This window comes from Phyllobates terribilis, unplaced genomic scaffold (genome assembly GCF_046119375.1).
Source record: "Phyllobates terribilis strain yellow unplaced genomic scaffold, ASM4611937v1 Scaffold_1__5_contigs__length_1240528914, whole genome shotgun sequence".
NCBI lineage: Eukaryota > Metazoa > Chordata > Amphibia > Anura > Dendrobatidae > Phyllobates > Phyllobates terribilis.
The window spans coordinates 1157473711-1157488548 of record NW_027362761.1 but is presented as its reverse complement, the minus strand read 5'-3'; the positions used below and the strand labels follow the sequence as shown (position 1 = coordinate 1157488548).

Sequence of the window (14838 nt, the reverse complement as noted above, 5' to 3'; positions counted from 1 at the left end):
GGCTGTTCATGGACACTAAGATATTGCTCTGTGGGTTACTCTGCTCTTCAGACCGCGGAGCATGGACTGAACTGTGAGATGTCAGTATTGGAGCTCTGGGAACGTCTGGCTTTACTAAAAGAAGCTCAGAGAAAAGCTGAGGAAGAAAAGAGAGACCAGATCCTTGAGGAAAAGCAGACAAAACAGCAGCATCTTTTGGACACTTTGGAGCAGATCTCTCTCCACAGAGCTGCCCAAGGCAAAGCCGCTCTCCTCAGGTCAGTGCGGTGTCCATCATTGTGATTTCTGCGATAAATGCTACTTTTTTGAGACACTGGGCATGTGGAAATCAGGTTTGGAGCTTGATCCTAAACAGTCACTTATAGAATCATGGAATGTTAGAGTTGTCCAACCCCCTGCTCAATGCCGGATTCACTAAACCATCTCAGACAGTTGTCCATCCAGCCTCTGTTTGAAGACTTCCATTTAAGGAGAACTCACCACCTCTCATAGAAGCCAGTTTTACTCATTGATCACCCCCACTGTCAAAAAGTTTTTTCTAATATCTAATCTGTATCTTCTCCCTTTCAGTTTCATTCCATTGCTTCTCGTATTTCCATATACAAATGAGAATAAGGATGATCCCTCTACACTGTGATGTATCGTCCGATATTTGTAGAAAGCTATTAAGTCTCCTATTAGCCTTCTTTTTTGCAAGCTAAACATTCCTAGATCCTTTAACCGTTCCTCGTAGGACATAGTTTGCAGACAGGTCACCATCCTGGTAGCTATTGTCTGAACTGTCCAGTTCTTGTCTTGTCCAGTTTTTCGATGTCTTTTTTAAAATGTGGTGCCCAGAACTGGTCACAGTATTCCAGATGGGGTCTGACCAAGGAGGACTAGAGGGGGTTAATTACTTCTTGAGCTAGACTCTAGGCATCTCTTATTACATCCCAGAACTGTGTTTGCTTTTGTTGCTGCTGCATCATACTGTTGACTCATGTGAAGTCTGTGATCTATTAGTATACTCAAGTCTTTTTTACACGTACTGTTGCTTAGTTCTATTCCTCCCATTCTGTAGATGTTTTTTTGACCTTGAGAAAGGCATGGGTCCGGCGCCGAACTGCCTTGGCACTAATAAAAACCTTATCTAAAGCTCCAATGCTCCTCGTTTCCCGCGCCTAACTCTATTCTCTCCATTCTGGTAGATACTACACAATAGCGTCTATCCTTTATAAGGATCACACCTGTTAATCGACACCTCCCTTCATAATTACTTAGTTAGTCCAGTAGAAAGACAGATGTCCATCAAGTTCAACCGAAGCAAGGGAAAGAATAAAGGTAAAGGGCTATAGATACAACCATAATGCATGATCCAGTCTGATCCCGAGTGTTGATCAAGAGCTTTACACATGTATGTAAGCATTTACAGTTGACTTGAAATCAGAATAAACCTTTCCCGTTTTAGGTCAATTAGGATTACCATAACTTTTAATATTTGACAAATGCCAGAATGAGAGAGCGAAAATGTTTAAAGGCATTTCTATTACTTACTGCAAAGTCAAAAGTTTACATAGACTAAGCCTTTAAAGAATTCTGGACTGACCATAATTTAGATTGTGAGCCCCCAATGGGGACAGTGCCGATATTGTCTGTGAAGTGCCGTGGAGTTAATGGCGCTATATAAGTGAGTAAAATAAATAAATATGTGTCTTTTTATATCGTGTATGTAAACTTCTGGTTTCCACTGTATGTGATTTTCTTCTATAAAAGCATCTAAGCTTTTTTTTTTAAACCATAAAGGTTCTTGCTGTGACCGGCTCCTGATATCGGCTGTTCTAGAGATGAATAGTTCTCATGGAATAGAAGCCTTGTGTCCTCTGGAGATTGAACCTTCCTTACTTCAGACGGAGGGAGCGTCCCATTAACTTTTGAGGGATTTTACATGAAAAAGCTTTTGACCATCTTTTGTACGAGCCATTTATGCACTTGTACAATGTTTCCCGTAGACGTCTCTTCTGAAGACTAAATAGATCTTTCCTAATAACTAAGACCCTCCATGCCCCTTATCAGTTTTGTGGCTCTTCTTTGTACCTTTTCTAGCTGCAGGTTTTCCTTTCTTTGAGCTGGTACCCAGAACTGAACTGCGTATTCCAGATGAGGTCGTATTAGCTCTTTGTGAAGTGGAAATATTACATCCCTGCCTCTTTTACTACATGACAATACCCTGCTGGCTTCAGAAGCCGCTGATTGACATCGCGCTGTTATTTAGTCTGTCATTTACAAGTTTACCCAGATCCTTCTCTACAAGTGACTCACCTAGTTTTACCCCCCATAGAACATATGATGTCTGCATACTATTAGTACCCACGTGCATAACTTTACATTTATCCACATTGAACCTCATCTAACAAATGGATGCCCAAATGAATCCTAGTCAGCCGGTAACTTCTGAACATCTTCCTCCTTTTATCATTAGATACCAAGACACAGACACAAAACTGACAAGTCCAAGTGCTGACCATCAAAAATGGGGGAAGGCCCTTAATTCCCAACCTGGGAATTAAGTGACACGGTTTTACACCTTGCAGGTCTAGACTTACTTATCTATGTGTCTGAACCATGAAAAGAACAGCATGCTCTCAGGCCTCCTTCACACGTCCTGATATTACCGATACTGGAAAAACCAATACCAGAGATATCCGTGTACCTGTGTGGTAACTGTATGCAGCTCGTGTGCTGCATCAGTATCACACTTACCGGCGCCTGGGAAACAGCGGTACTGTTCACACTGTTCCCGAGTGCTGGAGGCCAGTCTCATCATTATCCCCTGCTTGTGCTGAAATCCGCATTAGCAGGGGACAATGTTGAAAGTTGTATTCAGTCCCCACTTTCTACATCCAGTGTAAAATGAAAAATAAAATAAAAAACACATTATACTCACCTTAACACCTAATCCACTGAAGCCATTGTCCCCTGTAAAACAAACAAAAATAAAAAAAAATATCCCTCACCTCTCTGAAATGTAAAGAATCCTTAGTGTCCCACGCCGTAATCCATCTGTGCGACATTTCTTCATCAGCATGTGCGGTGGCTTGAGGCGACTGCTTATGCTGAAGAGCAGTGGAAAATGACTCGATTCAGTGAGCGGACCCCTGAACTGCGGTGAACTCAGTGAGGTCACTGCAGATCAAGGGCCCACGCTTGCTGCATCGAGTCATTCTCCCCTGCTCTTCAGCATGAGCGGTCGCCTCATGCTGATGAGCAAATGTCGCACAGATGGATTAGTCGTGGGACACTATGAATTCTTTACACTTCGGACAGGTGAGGGATATTGTTTTTTTATTTATTTTTTTACAGGGGACAATGGCTTCAGGGGATTAGGTGTTAAGGTGAGTATAATGTGTTTTTTATTTTATTCTTCATTTTACACTGCATGTAGATAGCGGGGGCTGAATACAACTCTCAACATTGTCCCCTGCTCACGCAGATCTCAGTGCACGCAGGGGACAATGATGAGACTTGCCTCCACCCGGCGCTAACTGTAGCTCTTTTTCCCAGGCGATGGTACGTGTCACACTGATGAAAGACAGATGTCATCCGTGTGTCATCAGTGTACACGTGTTCTCAACGTTTTGCCGCCCGTGCTGCATGCAAAAAACAGACATGTCAGCGTGTTTTGCCCGCGGACACAGGGTCCGGGGAAACACACTGACATGTGCACAGATCCATTGATTTGAATGGGTCTACGTGCGTCAGTGTCTCCAGTACGTGTGGAAACTGTCACCACACGTACTGAAGACTCTGACATGTGAAGGGGGCCTCATAGTAGTCGACTACCAAAGATGCCAGAAACCAAGTAGGAGGAATAGAAATCAGCAGATTCAAGCTTCCTCATCAGAAATAACAAAAGACAGTAAAAAAAAAGCTTTTTAAAAAGCAAAAACGTAATAGTTTGATTTCCCCCCTTTGCCATTATAAAAATAGAGATTTGAAAAATGTAAAAAAAGTATATTTTATGACATATTTGGTATTAACAATTGTGCAAGAGTCCGATCTACCAAAATATTGAATTATGTAACCTCTACGTTATATGCTGTAAAGCAAAAAATAAAAGTTCTAAACTTCAGAATTGCCATTTTTCATGTCCCCAAAAAATTCTGTAAAAAACTATCAAAACTTTACATGTATCCTACATTTTGTAATAATAAAAAAAGACCCATAGGGGTATTAAGAGAAACATATACTCACCTACCAGCACCTGCTCTCCTCTTGCAGTGGAGGACTTCATGTGACCGCTGCAGCCAGTCACTAGCCATTGATTGGCTGCAGCCTTCACATTCCATCTTAACCAGAAAATAATGAAACGACACAATATTCTATACACACTGGGATCTGGCTGGATATGCTGTATAGAGGAGTGTACACACACAGATCCCTATGTATGCTCCATATTATTCTATGTTTGTTGATTTTTTCCTCAGTTCATGTTTTATTTAATACGGAGCAATAATGAAGGATATGTAATTACCGCTTGCATGCCGGGAGGTGGCAGTGACCCAAATCTTCAGGTGGTAAATTGCTAAGTGCGTTACTTATGGTGAAAGGTTTTCTTAAAAAAAAAAAAAAAAACAGCTAATTTTAAAATATCCCGTAAAAATCACCCGATTACCTGATTTATGTAGCAGCGGTGGCGGCATAATTAGCTCGTTTTCTCGACAGCTCATTTACATGCAGACACGGTACAGCTGCGCTAATAAATACCGTTCAAGCTGTAGAGATTTACATATCGCAGCTGCAAGAGGCTCCATAGTGCAGAGGTAAAACGACGGCGACACCGGGACGGAAAAAACAGGGATCTGTGGTGCTCCAGTAAGGCTGCGGCAGCGTAAACTAGGACTTTCCCCATACACGCGCCACATAAACCATTAAAGTGCAAAGTCAGGGGCATTCATATATCGGAGGGGGCCACAAAGGATGCAGGGTCCAGAGCTCGCTGCCTGTTCCATTTCTTGACAGCACATTACCAGCAATGAAGATGGCATTTATACCATTACTGTAATCTATTAGAAAGTTGCCAAAGTGGTTTACAAAAAAGTTTGGAGAGAGACAAGAAATGTTATTATATAAAAACAAACAAAATCCCATTCTCAACTTTTAATTTCTTTGCTCTGGATCCCCACAAGTCTCTACTCTGGTTTCCTACAGTGGCTTGAGAAAGTATTCATCCCCTTGGCAATTTTTATGTTTTGCTACCTCACAACCTGGAATTTCACTTCTTTTTTTAAGGGTTTGCATCAGTTCATGTAAAGAACATGCCTACAACTGTGAACATTTGGTTTTCTTTTTATTGTGAAGCAAACAAAAAATAGGACAAAATAACTGAAGACTTCAGTGTGCCGAACTATTCAACCTCCTAAAGTCAGTGCTTTGTAGAGCCTCCTTTTGCAGCAATTACAGCCAGCTGCATGTCGCTTTGGATAAGTCTCTATGAGCTTTCTACATCTGGCCAGTGGGATTTTTGCCCATTCCTCAAGGCAAAACTGCTCCAGCTCCTTCAAGTCAGATGGTTTCCTCTGGTGAACAGCAATCATTTGGATTAAGGTCTGGGCTTTGACTAGGCCTCTCCAAAACATTTACACTTTTCCCCTTAAACCACTCGAGTGTTGCTTTAGCAGTATGCTTTGGGTCGTTGTCTTGTTGGAAGGTGAACCTCCGTCCCAGTCTCAAATCACGGACAGACTGAAACAGATTTTGTTCAAGAATATCCCTGTATTTTGCACCATCAATCTTCCCCTCTACTTGTATTTCTAAACAGCTTTTTCCCTGACTTGCTTGAAGACCTCTCCATTCTTTGGAGGTGGGAAAACTTGCATAATTGGCAGTGTATCAAATACTTATTTTCCTTACTGTATGTATCATCTGTCTATTAGTCTAAAAAACAGTAGAAAAAGATAGGTACAGACAATCAACCTTTCAATTGATAAAAAATAGAAAAGTAGGCAGCGCTCCATAAGTTGTAGACAAAGGTTGAGTATGTTTTGATGAGCTTAAATGTCACATAGTATTGATGTCGGTCTAGAAAAACCCTCTTTTTTCACTATAATTTAGGGGTTGCTGCCTACTCTTTCCTTTCCATCACAGGATGAATACACATTCCATCAGGTGGTCTCCAGACCTGTCTCCCGCTATCATTGTGTCCAAATCAAAAGCGAGACCCATCATTCCATTCCACCCTCCATTTCCTCTAGTTCTGCAGAATGATGGCCTTTGACAGTGGTGGTGTGAGGTCAATGGACACCTGTGGCTGGATATGTGGCTCACAGCCCAATGTCATCCAATTGCCTTCTAATGCTTTGTGTAGACACTGTGTGCTGCCTTAGGCTCAGTATGTGTTGTCCATTTTCTCTTGCCGTACAGAATGGATCAATTGTGGAGCCAGTGGTACTACCATCTCCATAGTGTTCCAGAAGCCATTTTTCAACACATCAACTCCAGGCCACATGTTGCTCGTGTTACCAGGAGCAGCCTGCGTGGCTTATGCATGCTCCCATGGCCTGCACATTTTCGGACTTGTCTCCCATTGAGCACATCTGGGACATCATTGGTCGGCAATTGCACAGGAGCTGCCAGCAGCGGATTTTGATGATTTGCCCAAGTGCATTCAGCGTTACAGAATATTCCTTAGACGACTATTAATAACCTCATTGATAGCAGACGAGGCGTTCATATTTGAAAATATTATTTCCATTCATCATTTGCAGATCAGTAACGTGTCTCCATCCTGTGATTTCCATCATTCCACACCTTTTACCTTGGTTTTACAATTTTATTGTTAAGGAGTGTATCTGTATGAGTGGGTGAAATAAACGTTAAAGCTCAGAGTTCGTAGAAGGAGCCTGCGGGACCTTCAGGATTTTAAGAGTGTTTGTGTGGAAAAATGGGCCAGAATCACCCCTGAGCAATGCCTGCGACTAGTTTCTCTATACAGGAAGCGTCTTGAAGCTGTCATCACCAACAAAGGCTTTTGTACGAAGTATTAATTCAATTTCAGCAAGTGTGTTCAATACTTTTTCCCTGTGTCATTTCTCATTATTACACATAATGTGTGGATTGGATGGGTTGTTTCCGACATCTGGTGAGCATTTCATGTTAATAGCACCTTTAGAAATATATTTACTTAGAAAATTGGTGACTTGTTCAATATTTATTTCACCCACTTTTATCTGGACAGTTTACGAAACAATCACTGACAAATAATATTTTTTACGGACACATTGGAAAACCACAATAAATCATTGTGTTGATAAGTGATACATGTCTGCCGCCCAGAAGAGATCGGCTGCAGTCACTGTGAACTTTAAAGTGATGATAATTACAGTCAACATAATCTGTATAGGTTTCTTCAGTTTCCAAAAAATCATGGACGTCTTACCTTTTTTTATGAACATGTCATAAAAGTGCCCTATTTTTAGGGACTGCCCTGGAATTTCTAGACAGTTGGCAACCCTGGCACCAGGGCATTACTGCAGCACCATGCCCAAACCAGACGTCTTCCTGTAGTCAATGTGCCTGGAATTTCCTATCTCTGTATTAGCCTCATCAGCCCCTAACGAGTCTGCAATCGCATGGACAACCCCCCTTCCCTTCATAGATCTAAGCCATGATATTATACAGTGGTGTGAAAAAGTGTTTTCCCCCTTCCTGATTTCTTATTCTTTTGCATGTTTGTCACACTTCAATGTTTCAGATCACAAAGCAAATTTAAATATTAGACAATGAAGGTCTTTATTATTAAGGGAAAAAGAAATCCAAACATACAGGGCACTGTGTGAAAAAGTGATTACCCCTAAACCTAATAACTGGTTGGGCCACCCTTGGCAGCAACAACGGCAATTAAGCATTTGTGATAACTGGCAATGAGTCTTTTACAATGCTCTGGAGGAATTTTGGCCACTTATCTTTACAAAATTGTTGTAACTCAGCCACATTGGAGGGTTTCCGAGCATTTTTTAAAGTCATGCCACAGCATCTCAATCTGATTAAGGTCAGGATTTGACTAGGCCACGACAAAGTCTTAATTTTGCTTTTCTTAAGCCATTCAGAGGTGGACTTGCTGGTGTGTTTTGGATCATTGTTCTGCTGCATAACCCAAGTGCGCTTCAGCTTGAGGTCACAAACAGATGGCCGGACATTCTCCTTCAGGAGTTTTTGGTAGACAGCAGAATTCATGTTTCCATTTACCACAGCAAGTCTTCCAGGTCCTGAAGCAGCAAAACAGCTTCAGACCATCACACTACCACCACCATATTTTACTCTTCATATGATGTTCCTTTTCTGAAATACTGTATTACTTCTACACCAGATGTAAAGGGACATACACCTTCCACTCCTGGGAAGGTTCACCACTGTTCCATGTTTTCGTCATTTGTGGATAATGACTCTCACTGTGGTTCGCTGCAGTCCCAAACCTTTATAAATCTCCATTACTTTATTTCTCATTTGTTCCTGAATTTCTTTGGATCGCAGCATGATGTCTAGCTTTTGAGGATGTTTTGGTCTACTTCACTTTGTCAGGCATGTCCTATTTAAGTGATTTGTAGATTGAGAACAGGTGTGGCAGTAATCAGGCCTCTGTGTGGCTAGGGAAATTGAGCTCAGCTTCCCAAAGATGTGATAAACCACAGTTAATTTATGGTTTATGTGGGTGGCAATCACTTCTTCACACAGGGCCCTGTAGGTTTGGATTTCTTTTATCCTTAATAATAAAGCTCTTCATTTAAAAACTGCATTTTGTGTTTACTTGTGTTATCTTTGTCTAATATTGAAATTTTGTTTTGTGACCTGAAACATTGAAGTGACAAATATGCAAAAGAATAAGAAATCAGGAAGGGGGCAAACACTTTTTCACACCACTGTATGTAATATCTATTTAACTATCTCTTTCTAATTCATAGCTATGTCTATTCTATCTACTGGTGCATCTCACTAAATTAGAATATCACCAAAAAGTTAATTTATTTCAGTTCTTCAATACAAAAAGTGAAACTCCTATATTATATAGAGTCATTACACACAGAGGGATCTATTATATAGAGTCATTACACACAGAGTGATCTATTATATAGAGTCATTACACACAGAGGGATCTATTATATAGAGTCATTACACACAGAGGGATCTATTATATAGAGTCATTACACACAGAGTGATCTATCCCAAGTGTTTATTTCTGTTAATGCTGATGATTATGGCTTACAGCCAATGACAACACAATAGTCATTATCTCAGTAAATTAGAATACTTTATAATAACAGCTTGAAAAATGTTTTTAAAATCCGAAATGTCCTACTGAAATGTACAGTGGGAACGGAAAGTATTCAGACCCCATTAAATGTTTCACTCTTTGTTTCATTGCAGCCATTTGGTAAATTCTAAAAAGCTCATTTTTTTCTCATTAAAGTACACTCTGCACCCCATCTTGACGGAAAAAAAAACAGAAATGTAGAAATTTTTACAAATTTATTAAAAAAGAAAATCTGAAATATCACATGGTCATAAGTATTCAGACCCTTTGCTCAGACTCATATTTAAGTCCCATGCTGTCCATTTCCTTGTGATCCTCCTTGAGATGGTTCTACTCTTTCATTGGAGTCCAGCTGTGTTTAATTAAACTGATAGGACTTGATTTGGAAAGGCGCACACCTGTCTATATAAGACCTCACCGCTCACAGTGCATGTCAGACCAAATGAGAATCATGAGCGCAAAGGAACTGCCCAAGAGGCTCTGAATACTTTCCGTACCCACTGTATGTTCAGTAAATGCCTCAATACTTGGTCGGGGCTCCTTTTGCATCAATTACTGCATCAATGCGGCAATGTGGCATGGAGGCGATCAGCCTGTGGCCCTGCTGAGGTGTTATGGAAGCCCAGGTGGCTTTGATAGCAGCCTTCAGCTCGTCTGCATTGTTGGGTCTGGGGTCTCTCATCTTCCTCTTGACAATACCCCATAGATTCTCTATAATAGATTCTCTATGGGGTTAAGGTCAGGTGAGTTTGCTGCCAATCAAGCACAGTGATACTGTTGTGTAAATCAGGTATTGGTACTTTTGGCAGTGTGGACAGGGGCCAAGTCCTGCTGGAGAATGACATTTCCATCTCCAAAAAGCTTGTCGGCAGAGGGAAGCACGAAGTGCTCTAAAATTTCCTGGTAGACGGCGGCGCTGACTTTGGTCTTGATAAAACACAGTGGACCTCCACCAGCAGATGACATGGCTCCCCAAACCATCGCTGATTGTGGAAACTTCACACTAGACCTCCAGCAGCTTGGATTGTGGCCTCTCCACTCTTCATCCAGACTCTGGGACCTTGTGGAGTGTGTCAGTGACTGCCTTCTGGACATCTGTCAAGTCAGCAGTCTTCCCCATGATTGTGGAGCCTACTGAAACAGACTAAGGGACCTTTTTAAATGCTTAGGAAGCCTTTGCAGGTGTTATTTGTTAATTATTTTAATTTACTGAGATAATGACCTTTGTGTCATTGGCTGTAAATCATAATCATAAACATTAACAGAAATAAACACTTGGAATAGATCCCTCTGTGTGTAATGACTCTATATAATAGATACTTCTGTGTGTAATGACTCTATATAATAGATCACTCTGTGTGTAATGACTATATAATATAGGAGTTTCAATTTTTGGACTGAAGAACTGAAATAAATTAACTTTTTGGTGATATTCTAATTTAGTGAGATGCACCTGTATCTCTCTTTCTCTCTCTATTTCTATCTATTTAACTCTCTATAATTTCTCCCATCCATCCATCCATCCATCCATCCATCCATCCAGTCGTCCTGAATGCAGAGATTTGCTCCTGATTCATGAAGTGATCTCTGAGGTCTCTAAAATGAGTGACTATTTTCCGGACAGATCTGGGCGGCCGGGGAAGCTTGTTCTGGGGGAATGTAATTTTCCTCTTCAGCTGCCGCCTTAACTGAAAGCTGCGGAGTCCGGGTAAAGTCAGTGCTCAGTGTGACAATGAATCCCCCACAATGTGCGGCTATTTCTGAGCCCGCACCGCATTAATACAACCTTGCTTTAATAGGAGCAGAAAAATACACTTTCTCATCTCTTTTTTCTAGAAGTATCTGCTGGATGTGTTTTATTTCATTTATCTTTGTTGACAGGCTGGAAGAGAAAAAGTCTAAATCTCAGTTTGGAAAAACTGCCGCAGCAAACAATGATCGAGTCACCGAACTGCAGCGGAAACTGGAAAAGAGAATAACCGAGCGCGAGAGACAGGCGGAGGCCTTAAAGCTGCACCCCCAGCGTAATGCCATCAAAGTAAGAGGACGGTATGGGACCGGGCCGCTGAGCTTCATGTGGGCACCACCTTACACTGTACCAGTCATTTCACATAATACCTGTAAAAAAGTATTGGCCTTACTGTCCTCATTCCCACCAATACATTGGAAACCGCTTTTGATGCACAATATGTCCAGTAACTATACCAATTCTCATGCTCTGTAACTTGCCCTCCAGTCTTTTGAGTGGGCGGTTCCTCTTATACTAGAGGCACTATATGTGCCGGAACATCCCTTCACAAGAATGTCCAGTGATTTGCTTGCCTCTCTGTTATGCCTGTATTCACTTTGATTTCACTTTAATTTCCTCTGTGGTGGTCCTCTAGTAAAAGTTAATGCTCACTTCAAGGTTTCCCCATAGATTAGAGCTGAATGCTGAGTGTCCCAACTGGGAGAACTTTGTGATCAGCTTTAAGGGCCCTTCTAAAAACTACAGTTTCTGTGTAGATCCTGAGAGCAGACTGTCCGTCATTACATGTCTCACACTAGTAACTCCTCCTTTCATCTAAAGTAAGCTCTGGAGGCAGATTCTCAGGGAGATCTAGGTCCCACCCATAGATCTTAACAGCTCATTTACATATTAAGAAAAATGCTGATTTTTCTGGAATAAAAGATCGGATCACAGATATCAAGGTATCATTTTATTCAGCTTCATATGACCTTCATGCCCACATAGACGGCTTAGGAGGGTTGATCCTACTGACAGATGCCCTTTAATACCTGTCAATGGTATACGGAGACAACTTCAGCACTGAGATAACAAGGAGATCATAGATTGATTTTTCATGAGGTGATATTTATTCATCCCCGACCAATGTGTACAGACAATATCCAACGTTTCGCCGAATTGGCCTTTGTCAAGGGTATCTGTAATGAGCGGCTAGTCCCGCATCTACTCTAACCACTCCAGTTTCCCCGACCTCCGCTCATTACAGATAATCTTGACAAAGGCCAATTTAGGTGAAACGTTGGATATTATCTGTACACATTGGTCGGGGATGAATAAATATCACCTCACAAAAAGCAATCCATAATCTTGTTATCTCAGTGTTGAAGTGGTCTCCGTATACCCAGAAGAGTAACCTGAGCCCTAAAGGGGGTACTCCAATTTCAGCCAATAAAGTTTATTCTTTTTTTATAATCAAAAGTTAAAAACTTAACAATACATTAATTACAGTTTTCAAGAGCTGAAGACTCTACTTGTAATAAATGAACCTCGACAGCAAGCAGAGATATTGAAATCGCAATTTGGAAGCGTACAGAATTTATAAAAATATATATATATACTGTATATTGTTAAATTGTATAACTTTTTATGCTACAATAAATCTTGTCTATTTGCTGAATCTAGAAGAAGCAGGTAAATATTTTACATTTATTGGGTGTTACACATTTGCTACTTTTGCGGATCTTTAGCAGTGAAATCCTCTTTCTTACAGGACTCCTATGAAGAGAAGCATTGGAAGGAACTGGAGGAGAGCAGGGAGCGCCAGGCGCAGCTGCTCCAGTGCGGAGTGGTGTCGAGAGAAACGGCGCACAGGATGGCGGCTTATGAGGCCGCAAGAAACGGGAGCTCACGAGCCTGCGTGATGCCATCATAAAATCTATGGACTCAGTGTTCTCCTTTATCCAGAAGAACAAAGATACTGTAATAAATAAGAAGATGCATGTAGGAAAGACGATTAGATAAAATACCCTTTTGCACAATGGTCGAGTCACGCGATCAGTTCTTTTTTTCTTTGTCAGTGTCATGAACAACACTCACTGCACACGTGATTCAGGTGTGAGTGTAAGGGGGACTACACTTCTCACACTCCCTCATCCACTCTCCTATCGAAATAGGATGACGCCTCACAGCCAGTTCACACTTATTTTTGCCACAACGCCTGGGTAACACAAGCCCCTGACAGGCTCTCTTCTTGCACTCTGGCATTCACCGGTTAACATAATCAAGACAATCAAGGAATACTTTCCCTCTTTGAGGTTGTGGGCACGTTTAGAGCTGCAAAGAACAAACGTGTTACATTTTAGATTTAGTGTACAAAAAATGTACAGTGCTTCTAAAAAACAAAGATTAAATAACAAAAGAAATGTACACGAAAGCAAAAAAAAGTATAAAATTGAAAGGGATAAATACAGAAACGTCTTACAAATTGGATCTTTGAGTGATTCTGTGACGCTGAGTCAGTTCTCACGGACAAGCCATAAGTTGGCGTAGTCAAAGAGCCTGAGGTCAAAAGCCAGGCGGGTACATCATAAACAGAAGGAAGAGACAAAGGCGTAGTCAGGTAACGGTCCGAGGTCAAAATACCAGGAAGATAGCGGATCAGAGCAAAAGGGTTAAACAGATGGTTGGTCAGAACGAGGTCCAAGGTCAGACTACGAAAGATCTACAAACAGAACACAAGGTACAGAGAGACAAATCACACAAAAGCTGAATGTACGTCTGGCAGAGGTCTGGGACTAACAGCTCAGTTAAGTAGCAGCGCAATTACCTGGGATAATGAACACCTGAAGACAGCCAGCACCTCCCAGTCTCAGATTGGATGTCTGAGCTGTCAATCAAAACAGCGATAGCTCAGCACGCCCCTGCACCAGACTGGACACGGAGCTGTCAATCAAAGTACTGACAGCTTCAGCACGCTCCTGTACCAGACACACTGAGGGGTGGAATCGTGACAGATTCTTTGCAGAGGAGACCACCATAGAAATTTGGACAGAACTGCAATACACATTGGCTCTGATTCATCAAAACCGGGGATTGTTCACACCTGTCTTGATAAGGAGGCATGTTGGAGTCAGATGCTCCTGATTCATTATGAGGTGCACACTCTTAATGAATTAGGAGTATCTTAAAAATCTTACTCCAGTCAGGCAGGGACTGGAGTAAGATTTGTGGAGTAAGGTACGCCACAGCTTGTCATAAATTTAATGAACAAGTGTCGCCTCTCCCCAGTTTTTCCCATTCTCCGTTCAAGGCCCCGGTCCCACTATCAGTATTTGGTCAGTATTTTTTCTCAGGAGTGGGAGCCAAAACCAGGAGTGGTGATAAATGCAGAATTGATGCACTTGTTTCCATTTTCTCTGATTGTTACTCACCTGGTTTTGGCTCCCACACCTGAGAAAAAATACTGATGTAAAATACTGACCAAATACTGATAGTGGAGCTCTGGCCTAAGGCCACGTTCACACGTTCAGTATTTCGTCCGTATTTTACATCAGTAATTTGTAAGCCAAAACCAGGAGTGGAACAATCAGAGGAAAAGTATAATAGAAACCAGTCACTTCTTCAGTATTTATCACGCACTCCTGGTTTTGGCTTACAAATACTGATGTAAAATACTGACCAAATACTCAAAGTGTGAACATGACTTACAAAACTACCATATACATGCCCAAGTCACTACATTTTTGTGCGAGCTCGTATTGCGCAAAATTTTTTCAACTTAGGAAATTTTTTTGGAGGAATTTTTTAATTTTTTTCGACTTAGAAA

General features: G+C 41.4%; 1 protein-coding gene across 4 annotated transcripts in view; it reads left to right on the top strand.

The window, feature by feature from the left end:
• LOC141162527 (cilia- and flagella-associated protein 99-like) overlaps positions 1-13469 on the top strand; it is an 89996-nt gene extending 76527 nt beyond the window's left edge. Inside the window, exons 15-17 of one of the 4 annotated variants that reach the window (XM_073648724.1) lie at positions 52-257; positions 11168-11324; positions 12784-13466. In XM_073648724.1, the coding sequence (XP_073504825.1) occupies positions 52-257; positions 11168-11324; positions 12784-12945 (525 nt within the window). In that variant the 3' untranslated portion in view covers positions 12946-13466. Of the gene's footprint in view, positions 1-51; positions 258-11167; positions 11325-12521; positions 12575-12783 lie in introns of those variants that run through there. The other 3 variants (XM_073648732.1, XM_073648740.1, XM_073648749.1) reach the window with 3 other exon arrangements.
• Positions 13470-14838: the final 1369 nt, after the last annotated feature.